We start from the raw sequence: 15675 nt of genomic DNA on the forward strand, positions 1-15675 counted from the left end.
AAGGCTAGGAATAAGTGAAGACGAAAAGGTGACGTTGGGTAACGGACAGATTGATCAGGTGGATAGCTTCACTTACCTTGGCAGAATTATTAGTAAAGACGGTGGGAGCAGTGAATATGTTAAAAGTAGAATACCCAAGGCTCAGGGTGTATTTTCAGTTGAAAAAAAGTTTGGAAGAATAGACAGATAAGTCTGCAAACCAAGATTAGAATACTGGAAGCCACAGTGATGACAGTGGTCAAATATGGCTCTGAAGCATGGGCGCTCCAAAAGAGTGAGGCCGAAGAAGATGACGTAGTGTCTGAGGGAACTTTAAGGCACACAGAAGAATGGCTTTTTCGAAAATCGTCATAGTCAACCATTTCCGAAGGATTTCCACGTCTCCGATTCTTTGTCTAAAATTTCTGCTTTATTATGGGACTCGTCACGCGATAGGAGTGTTAGAAGCTGTTATGCTACGTCTTCAGTTGCCAAAGCTCTGAAGCATGGGCGCTCCAAAAAGCGGATGAAAATTTACTAGATGTTTTCCAGAGAAATTGCCTACGGATTGTTCTGGGTACCCAACAGACTGACCTATTTCAAACAGTAGGGTGTACGAAAATGTGGTTCAAACCCGGAAAGCAGGTCGTCCTCGTCTAGGGTGGGAGGATGTCTTAAATAAAGATTTAAAGGAAATGGGAACTTCCTGGGAGTGTGTAAAGAGGGAGGCCTTGAATAGATTGGGTTGGAAGGAGGAGCGTGCGTAGCTATGTCGGCTTCTGGCGGCTTTGAGTTGCAGTAAGTTATTAGTAGTAGTTAAAGTAGATCACAGTGATCTAATGTTGTACAAAAAAAGAATTATCCCTCCTTACCTACTAGGAATTTCTGGTCCCCATAGACCTCGTTCTCTCAAAAGATCCTTTTCAACTATTTCCCATTCTTCCATTATGTACTTTTGGACGTGCTGATGCGCCTAAAATTGTTAAAATGTCAAGACAAAGAATAAAGGAATGCAGAAAATAGCAGAACTTTAATTTTATAATTTTGATCATAAACTCTTATCTAGACAAAGACCCTATCAGGTAAATTGTCAACCATATTTGGAAACAGTTTCTGGAAGAGAAAATGTCGGATCCAGAAGCAATGCTCTTACCTTTCTTGAAAATCAAGCGATGAACGTATATGCCATATTTTGTTCAGATGTTAGCAACTTTTAAATATAAGGTGTCTTAACTTCAACGTCATCTAAGTATATGCTCACCTTTGGTGATTTTATTATCTAGAGTAATATAATAGTTTCAATTCATGAGGTCTTCAAATTTGCCAACTTTTATATATATTTTCCATTTATCTGTTCATTTTTAGTAACGTCTCATCTAACACTAGTATGATGTCGTAACGTTGTTGTCTACGGTTTAATAGTATTTGAATACAATTGTTATTATTAAAATACGTTTGCAAACTGGTTTAGCGTCTTAAAAATCGATCCGAAACAAGGTAGCCAGTCGAATAAAATGAAATGATTATATTAGAAAGAATAAAGCTTTTAATCAAGACGGTAAACTTAGAAAAAAAACTTGCTTAGAATGATGATGCTTAGAAGAATTAATAGATATTATTAGATATCTAATTAATATTATTATATTATTATTTTCCCACCAGTATAAAATGCTAACAAGCTGACGAAGCTATGATCAGTTGGTGATAGTAAATAGCATATATGATCACGTTCGCGTCATCTTATTATAAAGTAACCAATCCATTAGGCTTAAAAGGTAAGAATAAGAAACCACAGCTCCTTATATAAGCAATTTTAGGATCCTAGAGCGGTGAAGTATGGTTGATCTCTGCTTAGTAATACGGGACCTGAAGTTCGAACTCAGCTTCAGCAGGCAGCTGCAGGGCCCAAAATTTGATTCCAGTGACAAGATTATGCAAAAGTGCGCCCAGAACAATCGAAACTCGAGAGAGAGAGAGAGAGAGAGAAAGACAGAGGGAGAGAGAGAGAGAGAGAGAGAGGAAGGGAGAGGGAGAGACACTTACTTGTTGATACTGTGTAATTTGGGATTTGACTTGGTCTTTGATAATTCCAACATGGCCAATTAATGCTGCTTGCCATTCGGGAAATGTCAAAGTTGCATTTTGCCCTCCACTGAGCGATGTGTTTCTTGGCCTTATCGAGACAGAGTCTTCTCTTTTCAATCCTGTCGTAGAAGCTACAATAGCTTTGGTGCGACTTCCTAAACGGGTTAGTCCACCAGTAACTTTTTGCAGCTTTGACTGAAATTGTGAGTGCAGCTCCCAAACCGGTGTTATTTTATTAGCTGTACCTTTCTTTTCACTGTCAACATATGTCACCCATAGCTTGTGACCAGGGTCGTGAACAATGTCTTTTATCTGTTCAAGACTGGGAGTCAAATTGCTAGTGCTTAAAGTTACTTTAAACGCTTCTTCAATAGCTGGCTTTTTGGTGATGTACATTTCTTCCCAAACTCTTCTAGCTGCCACTATTATCAAATTTCGACCATGAACGAAGCTCGAATTAGCTTCCTCGTTCTTGGGCTGGACTATATGCCACGTCGATCGGTAATTAGCTTCGACAGGTAACCCCAGCCCCGTGACTACACAAACTAGGGCATATGTTAGGCAGCCAATAAACTCCAGGTCGTGATTTCCAGCACCAAATATTACAATTCTGCAATAGTAAGTAAGTTTTATAACGCTAAAAGTCCTAGGCTTACTTGCAATAAAAAATAAAATGAAAATTTAATTTTAAATAACTGACATTATATAACATCAATATTATATAACATTACATTTATATATATAACATCATTATTATGTTATATAACATTATATAACATCAGGCTGGATGAACGTAAAATAGTGAAGTTCTAGAGTGAGGCACAAAGTCCCCAATGCTGTAAAGCCAATATAAGTTTAAGCAATGTGCTAAACAGCGTAAAAAGAATACTACCTTAATAGGGATCATGATGCTTGTCAGGGTAATTCAGACACATTAAAGAGCATATAAGTGAAATAAAAATGATTGATTACAGACAGCACAATAGCGCTGCATAAGTATAGCGGTGTGGGCACAATGCATTATTATTACTTTTTTTTAAGACCAAGGCACGTCATATGGAAGGACTGTTATTGGAGGGCAACCAGCCTCCCCAACCCACGCCCATCATTTCCTCAAACAAATCCAATCAAAATTCAGGATAGCCATTTTGTTCGACGCAGTTGAAAGGTTCGGATAGGTTCCCAACAGCCCTCAAGGAAAGAGTTGTAAGCTATGCCCCGGGGGAATATAAGGTTTTGATAGAAAGAGTGGTCGTATAAACCTGGGAGGGGGCTCATTGGATTGGTAATCCGAAGTGCTAGTGCCCATTTTAAGAGTCAAATTGATCGGAGAGCAGCTACCCCCACAGGTCGTATTTTCATGAAATACCTTTGATGGAAATTTTGAGATAGCCATTTGTTCAAAAAGAGTCCCAAGACGATTGGCAGCGCAATTGCACTGCCTAAGTAAAGAGCATGTTTTTTTTAACCAGGGCATTTCGTATAGAAGAAGTTGACGTAAAAACTTCGAAAGGGGCTCATTCGATTGGAAATTGTAAGTTCTAGTTCCCTTTCTAATAGTCGAAAGTGACTGTAGGGCAACCAACCCCTCTCCCCTGCCCATCATTTCCTCTAATACATACAAATTGTTGGAATAGCCATTCAGTTCAGCGTAGTTGGAAGGTCTAGTGATTATGTCTTTGAAGATTAAAAGAAGCCAAGAGCCCTCAGGGAAAGGGTTGTAAGTTATGCTCCGGGGGCACATAAGGTTCATAGGGAATGGATGGTCTTATAAACTTTTGTTAGGGTTAATTTGATTGGAAATTGGAAGTTATAGTGCTCTTTTAAGAGTAAAAAGTGAATTGAGGGCTACCATCCCATACTTTCTTCAGAATTGTTGAAAGATTCTATTTTTACGCCTTTGGAGACGTCAGTCCCCAGAACAAGGGCTGTAAGTTAGGCAATATGTTCACTATTTAAATATAGTCTATGTTATTTCGAAAGGTATGCATGTTTGACCTTTACTTTCCAAGAAGACAATGGGCATTAGGGTGAGCCTTTCAGAGAAGGTTGGAGAGTGTCGAACTTTCAAATTAAATTATGTGTATACGGGCTGTCAACAGGGCGTAACCAAGGAATGACGGCAAATAAAAGTTCAAATAGGGATAAATCCTTTTATTAGACAGTGATAATTCACAAAAAATAGATATTTCGGTCACATGTGCAGTGACCGTCATCAACAGAAATAACTGAAGCATTTCTTAAAACATAATTTCTGGGGACGTTGTATGGATGACATAATTTCAGTATGGAATTATGGGGAAAAGGAATTAAAAGGTTTTTCGGAGACTTTAATTTTTGGCGAGTTATTTAAACTTTACTACAGAATTAGAAGAGGATGGGAAACATCTTTTTCTGGATGTTCTTTTTTAAAGAATGAAAATAGTCAGAATTTTAAAATTTACAGAAAACCGACCAATAACAATAGATTTTTGTCTTTTATTTTCGGTCACGCTCGCCAAGTAAAAATTGGTTTCATCATTTCTTTAACTGACCGCATCTTTAGTATTTACTCTCTGAATTTTTTTTTAGAGTATTTCTGCTGATGACAGTCACTCCACATGTGACCCAAATACACAGTATTTTTTTGTGAAGTATCGATATCTAATAAAAGGATTTATCCCTATTTGAAATTTTATTTATCGTAATGGAAAGGCAGTGTGGTCTTCGAAATTACCTAACTCATGAATGACTGAGTATATTAATTTAAAACTTTCAGGAAATGATAAGGGAGACGGTCAATTAACCAAAAAGGTAATATTTGTACGCTACTACTGCCTCCACTATCACTACAACCATAGTACTATACTTAAAATATTGAGGGGAAATTTGAACTAAACAAAAAGACATTGTGTGCATGTACATTGTCAAAAGAGCCTATCTCAAGAATGGATTTGAGTATGAAGTAGGAACTTCCAGAAAATGCTTAAAGGAGAAGATCAATTGACCAAAAGGCAATTTTTGCATGCTACTACTAGCGCTACTACTGCTGCTACATTTACTACTACTACTGCTGCTACTTCAACTACTAACTTTATTGTAATTACTTGTAAGGCTATGAGCATTAAGATGAAAATCACAAAAATATATAAATATACAGGCTATCAAAAGCATATATCATCAATGTTATAGCAACGGCTAATTGTGTTAAGTTGAAACTTCCAGGACTTGACGAGAATGACGTTCAAACCACCAAAAGGCAATACATAAGCTGTTAGTACTACCACTACAGTCACTGTAACTAATAACGCTAGGGGTATTAAGGTAAAACTTTTAGAGAAAGTTTAGGGGAAGTTTCAATGAAACGAGAAAACTATACAAATGCAGATTTTCAAAAGGGCATATAATGGAGCTAATTCGATTCAAGATTAAGAGCTCTAGTGCCATTTTTGACAATAAAAAGAAATTAGAGGGCAAGCGGCCCTCCTCCCAAGCCCATTCATTTTCCAGACACATCCAATCAAAATTTTGAGACAACCATTTTGTTCAGCATATTACAACAGTCCAGCAGCTACATCTCAAGCGATATTGGGTATGTCAACCTCCTAAAATATGCAATTGGCACGTTATTCTTTATAAATAAATAATGCTTTAAAACTAAATCAAAAAGCACTGTAAGTATGGGTGCAAATAAGAACCTCAGCAATATATCGAGAAAAACAGGGAGATTTAATTTGAAACTTTGTCGGCTACTATTACTACTTCTGTTCTTACAGTTTAAATAAATAAAAGAGCAAGTTTGTCCAGGTTGTCAAAGAGCATGGACAGAATTCTTTGACAGTGATAAGAAATTTTATTTTTCAGGTCAATTTGAGGAGATATAAACTTTAATTAAGCAATACTATTTGTTTCCGAAAAAAAAAAAACGTTGAAAAAGTTTCTCCAACATACAAATAGCAAGTCAAACTATGGATTCTTCTAGAAAAAAAAAACAGAAAAGATGTAAAATATTTTTTCTTTAATGAAAAAGACTATGTCAATAAAAAAACGAACAGAAATTAATTTAAAACACTTTTTTCCACAAAACAAGTTTTTCAGTGAAAAGTAAAGAACTCCAGTAAGCCAACAATGAGCAGAAATACAGTCAAATAACCTTCCAAGCAAAAAACTATCAGGAATCACAATCAATAAATAAATGAAACTCAAAACGAACAGAAATTACAATAAACAACCGATTCCAACTCAAAACGAGCAAAAATTATCATGAGTAGGGCTCAAACCCTCATGGCTTCTCAAAATCAGAGCATAATTTTTATTCTGTTGAAAACAAAATACATTTAAAATGTTTTCACTTTTTCATTGCTTTGATAAATAAATAAATTATTGAAACTTTAAGGAATATGTAATATGTTTATGTATATACATATAGGAATGTGTATAGTTTAACATGTATGTTAAACTGACAATCTAATAAATAACTCAGTTTATTATTTACAACAGATGACTCAGTTATTTATTGTAATTTCTGTTCATTTTCAGATTCATTTGTTTATTTGACGGTGATTTGTCGTAGTTTTATGCCTGAAAGATTATTTGACTTTATTTCTGCTCGCTGTTGGCTTAGTGGAGCTCTTTACTTTTCTTTGAAAAGCTTATTTTGTGAAAAAAGTTTTAAATTAATCAAAATAAATATCAATCTGACACTAACTTTATTTATGGTCGCCCTTGGGCATATTTGCCTTGGCTCGTACTTGTCCTAGTTAGGATATAATAGTTGAAAGCTTAGGGTCCTTTAACAATAATGTCGGAACAAAGTGAAAGGATGTAACACATAATATATAAACAGGTATAAAAAGAATGCTAGTTTATTTTGATGGCGAAGATATTGAAACCTTCTAGAAGCTAAACCATTTAAGCACCTTGAACTAATAGCCCAAATTATTCCCCATTATGATATATTTTTGCTTTATCCTCTTTTATTTAGGATTTAGTTTTTATACCACAGTACCAACAACGAAATCGTAAGCCTACCACTTTTTTTAACGAGTTGCAAATTGAAAAATATTACGCTACCGTAAAATATTACTCATAATGCTACCTAGGCATATGAAGTTAGCGTCCTATACATCAGGTGGGGGGGGGGGACTGGAACAAATATAACCAGGAGGTAAAGGCACGTGTTTAAATGATTATATTAAATGCATTAGGGATGAGTTTTATTGTTTAAAGCAAACAGAACTAAATGAGCCAGGTTATTGAGCCATTAAATTACAATTTCCTTCTCTAAGCATTATGATAACAAAAACAAACTTTTTAACTCATGACTTGTGTTAAAGCTTCCGCTCTTGAAACACTAAGATAAGAAGAGTTATGTTTAATCATAAGGAGCTCGACTTTAGCTAACCCTCCTCATATATAACGGAATATGCTCCCTTTTAAGTTTTAAAGTCGTTACTTACTTTCGTTTGAAAAAACACGTCTTTCTGTTAGTTTTTCTCTAACTTTAAAACACACCAGAGTTATCTTAAATATGAAGGTTAAACAACTTTTCAATAGTGCGTAAACGTTAGTATTATTTTCTTAGAAAGTACCATGATTACTTTTTAGACAGTTACTCTACATAATGACTGTCTATATTGTACAGGTGATATATATTTATTAAAATGAGACACCACATAGCAGTACGGCTTTTGAGGGTTGGAGGTTAAGTAAATTTTTAAGTCATTTGTATTGTTAATGTATTAGTTTTTTTTGTTTCGTTTTTATTTGAAAGGCCAGTTGGATTCATCGCTGTATGTTTTTTATAATGTACTTATGTTTTTACTTATGCCGTCATTTTTATTCATTTTACATATGTTACTTTTACTTATTTTACTCACATTTTACTTATGTTTGTGTATGTAAGTACTCGTTTGTATTCCTTTTGTTCATTGTACTCATTTCGTTTGACAGGACATTTTGGTTCATCGCTGTAGGAAATGTTTTAATTTTTTTTCTATACAATGTGGGCTAGCTGACTGGAGGCAACAAGTTCGGCAGTTTTTATGTTGTGAGATTTGGCTTGACAATAAAGTACTATTCTATTCTACATAACTTCGCTATCGTTTCCAGGATTTTTTATCAATGGCCTTCTGGTCCTATTCACGTCTAAATCGTTGTTTTGTCTCACAAAATAACAGAAATCCCATTTCACAATAGTACAGTCTTTTTTGTTAATTGAAAGTGGCACTAGAGCATTAAATTACAGTTGGAATGAGTCTTCTCCATGTACTCTAACAGTTGTAATGAGTCTTCTCCATGTACTCTAAGACTATTTGTTCAATTCAATTAGCTGGGTGAAAAAAAAAACATTCTCTGAAAGGATATGAAATTTCATGTTCTAACCAACAGAGGACTGAAATCTCCTTTCCAGAGCTATCAGAGATGTTGAATTTAATGATACAAGTTTCTCTGAATATTTTTGGAGATACCAACATCCGAAAACACGGGTCACGTTTTTTTTTCGGTGTAAAGTTAAGTCACACCTATTTCAACTACGTAAGATTTCGTAGGAACGATATAAACACATGTTTTGTCATCTGAAGTCACTGAATTGAACTCATTACACAATCCATAGAAACCAACTTTCAATATACAGTGCTTTAAACAAGGCGCTAACCGTTATTTTTAAATTTTGAAAATATTGAAGCTTAAATGGCTGAAAAACATTTTGTCCAGCAGAGCAGGTCCTATTGCACATGAAAGATAGTTTTTTGTCGTCAATAGTAACAGAAAAATTTTCTATTTAATTCTAAGCTTTTCCACTTCATTTGAGGTTCAAAAGCTTGATTAATTTTTTTTTTATTTTTCCTATTTTGACTTGGGCAAGCTCATAGAAACCTGCAGTAATAAAAATTAAATAAATTTGACACAGCGGAAGCATTTGATAAATTTACTGCTGGTTTTAAAGCTAACTATCGTTTTTAACATTGACCATGTGCAGAACATTTTTAATCCTAAATTACCTGTTATGAGCCAATTTATGGAGAGCGTCTAACATAGAGTTTTGCTCAAGGGTACAATCCATTTGTCTTGATAGGAGGAAAAGTATAGTTCTATTGAGACACCTGTACAAATGATCCAAGCTCAAGGTACTTGAAGACGATCTTCTTCTAGACTGGGAAATAAGCTTCACTATGAAATCAAAAACTTCATGCGGGTCTTTCTGGAGATAGCCTACGACATAATATGGAATTATTGAAATTAGTTGAAGATATTCAATTACAAATAAAAACGGCTAGAACTTAAAGGAGGGATTAAAGTGTCTGATTCTTAAGAATGAGCGCCTTAAGGCAAAATATTTACAATTTTTCACAGTTTAGGTTTTCTAGATTTTCTGTGACTTCTCAGGGAAACTTTAGTAATTCTTCTCTATACTAGCTCCGGAGAGCTATGGATTATTATTATTTTGAAAATGGAAAGGTTACTGGTTTTATTTAATACTGTCACTAAAACATAAGTTTGACTCGGTTTTCTGAGTAAAGGTCTTTTTTCCCCTTTCTTTTACATAAAAGAAAGAACTACACTTGCTTTTAAAATTCCTCAGTATTTCATAACATCTCCTGGCTTTTCAAACCCATTAACTCTGTTTCTTCAGCTTACTTTTATAAGCCATCTTTGTGTTTTCTTCATGAAAGAGGATAGGAACAGCAACATTAAAATTTAAGTTTTTTAGTCTAGTAAAAATGTGGCTTGACCTCAAACAAATTGCTATACAAATGATTCTTTTACTCAACAACTAAAAAATCTGCGCTGATTTCAAAACTAGAAGTTCTGCAGCTTTAAATCTTTCACAAAGTTTTCTAAGGTTCAAATTGAGGGCAAATTTCTTAATGTACAGAACGTCGTCCTGGAAAGACAATTCTGAAATCACAAACTAATTCAGGGGTTTAATTTGACATCAGTATATACATCAGGACATTACATAGGCTTGGAGTGAGGCCGAAGAAGATGACGTAGTGTCTGAGGCAGCTTTAAGGCACACAGAAAAATGGCTTTTTCGAAAATCGTCATAGTCAACCATTTCCGAAGGATTTCCACGTCTCCGATTCTTTGTCTAAAATTTCTGCTTTATTATGGGACTCGTCACGCGATAGGAGTGTTAGAAGCTGTTATGCTACGTCTTCAGTTGCCAAAGCTCAGACGAAGAAATATAGTAAGCGCGAAGAAGATTCTGAAGGCGGGAGAAATACCCACTATTTACAATAAAATTCAAGTAGCAAGCCTTCCACCTTACATACGGAACTTTTTAATTCAGTCCTTCCAAACCACATCTACACAAAACATAAGATCAATATGTATTATCTAATAAGTCACTCCTTGGGGACAACCTAGTAATGAACAAGTTACCATAAAACTCAATCTGGAAATAAACACAACTTGACAATAAAAAATAAAATGATAAACAGTATAGTATCCTTTATTATACTATAAGCTTGATATTTTAGAATCCATTACCTTAATGAAACCAATAATCGCGTATAATTAACGGTGCCGAGAGCCGGGTTTCGCCTGGGTCCAGACCCACGGCAGGCTTGTAAATATTTGGTTCTCTATCCTTTATTATACTATAAGCTTGATATTTTAGAATCCATTACCTTAATGAAACCAATAATCGCGTATAATTAACGGTGCCGAGAGCCGGGTTTCGCCTGGGTCCAGACCCACGGCAGGTTTGTAAATATTTGGTTCTCTAATCTTTCGTTAGCATAATCTAAGAAACTATGGTGAGAATTTAATTCCCACTTCTTGCGAATGCATCAAAGAATCGTCCATTTTACAGGACTTAGTTTTCTTCTCTAGATCGTTGTGATTCTCATTGTTGCTTCTCTTTTAACCGCATATTTCATTTACGGTTCGATATATTCGTTGTGACGCTGGTTGTCACAAAATATTTTTATTACTAATAAATTGTTGGTTATTTCCTTTGTTGGCTGGCATGTTTTTTGGCGTTTTTCTCATCATCAGTGGCTTTATAATGCGAAAAAATCTACTTTGAAAAATCCTACTTTGTTCCTATTTTAATTTAGTCCTTCCAAACCACATCTACACAAAACATAAGATCAATATGTATCATCAAACAAGTCACTTCTTAGGGGCAACCTAGTAATGAACGTATTACCATAAAATTAACAGTTAACAGTGCCGAGAGCCGGGTTTCGCCTGGGCCCAGACCCACGGCAGGCTTGTAAATATTTGGTTCTCTAATCTTTCGTTAGCATAATCTAAGAAACTTTGGTGAGGATTTAATTCCCACTTCTTGCGAATGCATCAAAGAATCGTCCATTTTACAGGACTTAGTTTTCTTCTCTAGCTCGTTGTGATTCTCATTGTGTTGCGGAGAAACACTACTGCTTTCGTAGTTTTTTTTTTTTTTTTTTTTTCACCGTGATCAGCGACCTGTAGCTCCGAAGTGGTAAGAGTTAAAAATTTGAGATTTTTCAGAGGGAAGGGAAACGTGAAACAGAGTAAAAAAGTTCCAGAGAAGTTCCTAAAATTTTTCCATAAAACAGTTTTCCATAAAAAAAAATAAAACCGTTTTTTTCTTAGAAACTCTGCGTTTGATGTTTGGCGTCAAGTTAAGACGACCCTAGCTTCGGAAATAAAATTGTTAGAAATACAGTTATGCTGAACTCATGTAGAACTTTCATTTGTCTCTTCGAGAACCGGAGCACAAAATTCCGTAGCTCTTACATATTTCCCGGAAATAATTCCGGAAAAGTCCATCTCGTTCCGATTTTTTTTGGAATTTTCTCAAATTTTCGATTTTGATGTTTCTTATATTTTTATCGAGTAGTGCTATGAAAAGTATGCAAGAAGAAGTGAAGTGTTCTATATACCAAGTTGCTTCGTTCTCTAAGAAATAATTTCCGAAGTTTCGACGTTCTAGAGGTAACTTCTGTTCTGGACCAGCTAGAATTTTTTTTCCAACGCGGTTCGACAGGTCTCGATCTCCTAACAACTAGAGCTTACAATAGTTTCTCCGAAATAAAATTCCTTCTTTGGGTTTTTCTATTTGGAAGTTTTGTCATGCCCTCGGGGCAATTTAGATTTTGGTGAATTTGGTTTGTTTTATATTTTCCTAGCTTAGACCATCAAAAGTTAAGCAGAAAACTATAAGACGTTATTTCCGTATCTCATTCAGATTTCCCGGAAATAATTCCCGAAATGTGCGTCTCGAAACATAATACTTCGAATTCAGAATATTCAGAATTGTCAACTGTGTTATTGTGTTATTCTCGTTTATTTCTGGACCAGCTAGACATTTTACCAAACTCAGTTTAGTAGGAGCTCGAAATAAAACCATATCAAAGATGCTTCAAGATAACAATCGAAGCCGCATTAGAAAAATGTCCTCTGAAGGACACAATGGAGACTGTTGCTCCGCAACTGTGTCCCGTAGGGCACAGTTGCACGTGTTGCTCGGCAAATGTGCCCTAAGGAACAGGGCACAGTTACTGCAACACTTCCCGTTGCACAGGCAACGGAGGTCTAGTTTTTGCTTCTCTTTTAACCTCATATTTCATTTACGGTTTGATATATTCGTTGTGACGCTGGTTGTCACATGTCTTCTAGCCACATCTCTTGTTTGCGATTCATTTTCGTGCATCATTACTTCCGACTTTGAAATGTTCCAATACCTATGCCCTCTGAAATATCTGGAATACGAATTGGTACGATCGTCTTTTTTTCTTTACTTTCAACTTATAGGACGGCAAATCTGCCATTTCAGTAGAATTAAGATATTCTGTTGTGAATTCAGATTCCTCCTTCCTGCTATCCTTTACAGATGCTAAAATAATACGTTCCTTGTAAAATTTAATTTTCCGAAATATCTAAATTCAGCAATAGGACTATTATCGTGTTATTCTTTACTTTTAAGTCTCATTATCGCCTCCAATTCAATCTGATTTGTTGGAGTTTCTTGTTCTATGCCTTTTTCTCCAGCTGTTCCATGCCTTTTCAAAGTCTTTTGTCATTTTTTGTAATTTCGCATGAGTCATAGATACTAAAGATTCATTCCTCCTTCCTATTTATCAATAACAGACTAACACCCTATAAACTAACACATTCTTTCGTTCCATTGTAATTTGGCCTTTTTCTTCTAACCGCTCATATCCGCTAAACTAACACGTCCCTTCCTTCTATTGTCTTATAGCCGCAAATTTCGTTGTGCAACATTTTCGTTTGCAATTCAATTTCATCTGTTGCTACTGCTTGTTCCATGCCTTTTTATTTAGCTGTCCAGAGTTATTGTTCATCTTGTGTAAGTTTGCACGTGTCATAGATACTAAATACTAATTCCTCCTTGCGATTAATCAATCACAAACTCACACACGCTAAACTAACACGTTCCTTCACTTCATTGTAAGTTTGCTTTGTCTTCTAACCACACATTTCATTGTGAAACATTTTTCTTTGCAATTCAATGTGATTTTTCATGTTTCTTGTTCCATGCCTTTTTCTTCAGATGGTCAGAGCAGTTTGTCATTTTGTGTAGTTTTGCATGCGTCATAGATACTAAAAACGATAGGACCAATGCTAGGGAAAAATTAGCAAGTTTTTTGCTTTTTTAAATGTAAACAAATAATTATGTCACTAACGTAATTTTTTTTCAAAAATAAGACTCTAAACCATTTTCTCAAACTATTGACCTTATCTAGATCGTTTTTTTTTTTTTGAGACCAGGCAATCCCAGGGTCCTAAATTAAAAGAAAAAAAGCATCGAGCCTCTTTCAAGGAAAAAATTATAGATAAACATGTAAATACATACACAGTTGCTCTTTTAAGATATAAGATAGGTTTCAATATATATGCACGTTCAAATCGTTCATAAGTGAGGTGCTGCCTTCCAATTTATATATGAATCCCAGGCTGCTTTTCTAAACCTAAAAAGTATCCATCAAGAAGCTGTTGCCTTTATTGAGAAATATTATGAATAAGACATCTAGGGTAGACACCAAACATGTGTCTCGTTCGGTTGTTAATTTCAAGTTGTTTACAAGCCAGGCATTTCTTTACTGTTTATAAATGTAATGAGTTGACTAATAGATATTTATAATATGCATAAGAAAGAAATGTTTTATTTTTCTAAATAGACAAAGCAATTGTATTAAATTTTGTAACCAGAAACGAAACTCGTGAGATTAAATTACTAGAAACCTTACCCAGCCATAATTTATCAACAAGCCTCCCTGTAAAGTATATGACATTAGAAGCAATATGATGGATATTCCCGCCGATGACTACAGGCAGTGCTGCTTGTTCTCCAATCAATATGTCAGCAGCAATAAGATGATCCATCATTAAAGAGAGGATTTCAGTAAAAAATTTACACTGTTGAATATGGCTTGATCCTTCGGGTAGGCCCTGAAACAGAAGAACTCAGTACCAAGAGCAATTGAGCTAGAAGAAAAAATATTTTTTCTCGGGCGATATCTATTAAGAAAATCCTTTTTTTCAGCCATTTAAATTGGCTGCCCGCTTACATATTACTTTTTTGTTAAGAATATGGGTATGATTTCTGGCATTTGAACAAATATAAAAATAGACAACAAGTGTTCAGAACGTCATTGCCAAACTGTGCTTTACTTCAAAGGAATCTGATATTCAATCAAAATTTGCAGCCTTGAATTATTATCATAGCCGAACAGCACGTCCTTTCGGAAGAGATTAAATCTAAGTCCCGGAAAGCCACGGTTTCCATTAGATCCAAAATGACCATCGGAGAGAAATTTTTTAAATTGGAGTAAGAGAAAAGTCTATACTACAATCAAAGTTAGCTATTTAAGTAAACTTTTAATACCTAAACACTTTTCTTGTGTTATTTCTGCTAAGAGTATTGCTCACTTATATGTCACCCCTGCGCAATTTCCAACCTTTAAGGGCAATCCATAAAACTGCAGATTTACAGACATGAAGACATACCACAACTGAAAAAAGGAACAAGACCTATATGTTTATATGGCACATGCTTGATGCAGCAAATGTTCAATAAGCTATCAGAACGGCATCAAATATCCCCCCCCCATTATCCCTATAGATATAATTATAACCCTACATTATAATTTCAACTGAAAATACCCTATGAGCCCAAATCTTACTTTTCAAAAAGTTTCGTTGTAATTTGATATCTCATTCTAGTGGATTTCCTCATGGCAATAAATTAGAAAACCCAGTCCACCTCCCACTAAATTTGGTTGATATACAACAAACCAATTTCGTAGATATCCAGACGAATTAACTTTAGGTACCTCTGCCCTTCCGAGAGAGATCAGATTGGCCTCGAGCCCAGAAAGGTATAGGGCACTAGCTATTATCTTTCATCAACTATGATTGAGAGGATACAACCTCTTCTAGTAGTAGTCCTAAGGATATGAATTTGATTTCCCCTCTCTTTATGTAATGGAGTCGAATTTAGACTCTGGAAAGGCAAAAAGTAAAGTAATTCTGTCCTCATTAAATCTTGTTAAACTTCAACAATTTACAGTGGTATACGTTTTGATTACAATAATTTTTTCCCTCTGCAAGAGTTAAATTGCAACCGAGCACCCGAAAGCACAAGTAGAACAGTCACTCTTAACTCCAACAAAT

The 15675-nt window shown here is 35.2% G+C and overlaps 1 protein-coding gene across 1 annotated transcript; it reads right to left on the reverse strand.

The window, feature by feature from the left end:
• Positions 1-851: 851 nt before the first annotated feature.
• On the reverse strand, positions 852-14476 carry LOC136043487 (WD repeat and FYVE domain-containing protein 3-like; the record flags this gene model as incomplete). Its single annotated transcript, XM_065728403.1, has 4 exons — positions 14250-14476; positions 9048-9258; positions 2023-2674; positions 852-952 (listed from the first exon to the last, which is right to left on the reverse strand). Coding segments are annotated over exons 1-4 (1103 nt in total), but the record flags the coding sequence as incomplete, so codon positions are not given.
• Between the last annotated feature and the right edge of the window lie 1199 nt (positions 14477-15675).

Source organism: Artemia franciscana, unplaced genomic scaffold (genome assembly GCF_032884065.1).
Source record: "Artemia franciscana unplaced genomic scaffold, ASM3288406v1 Scaffold_6642, whole genome shotgun sequence".
NCBI lineage: Eukaryota > Metazoa > Arthropoda > Branchiopoda > Anostraca > Artemiidae > Artemia > Artemia franciscana.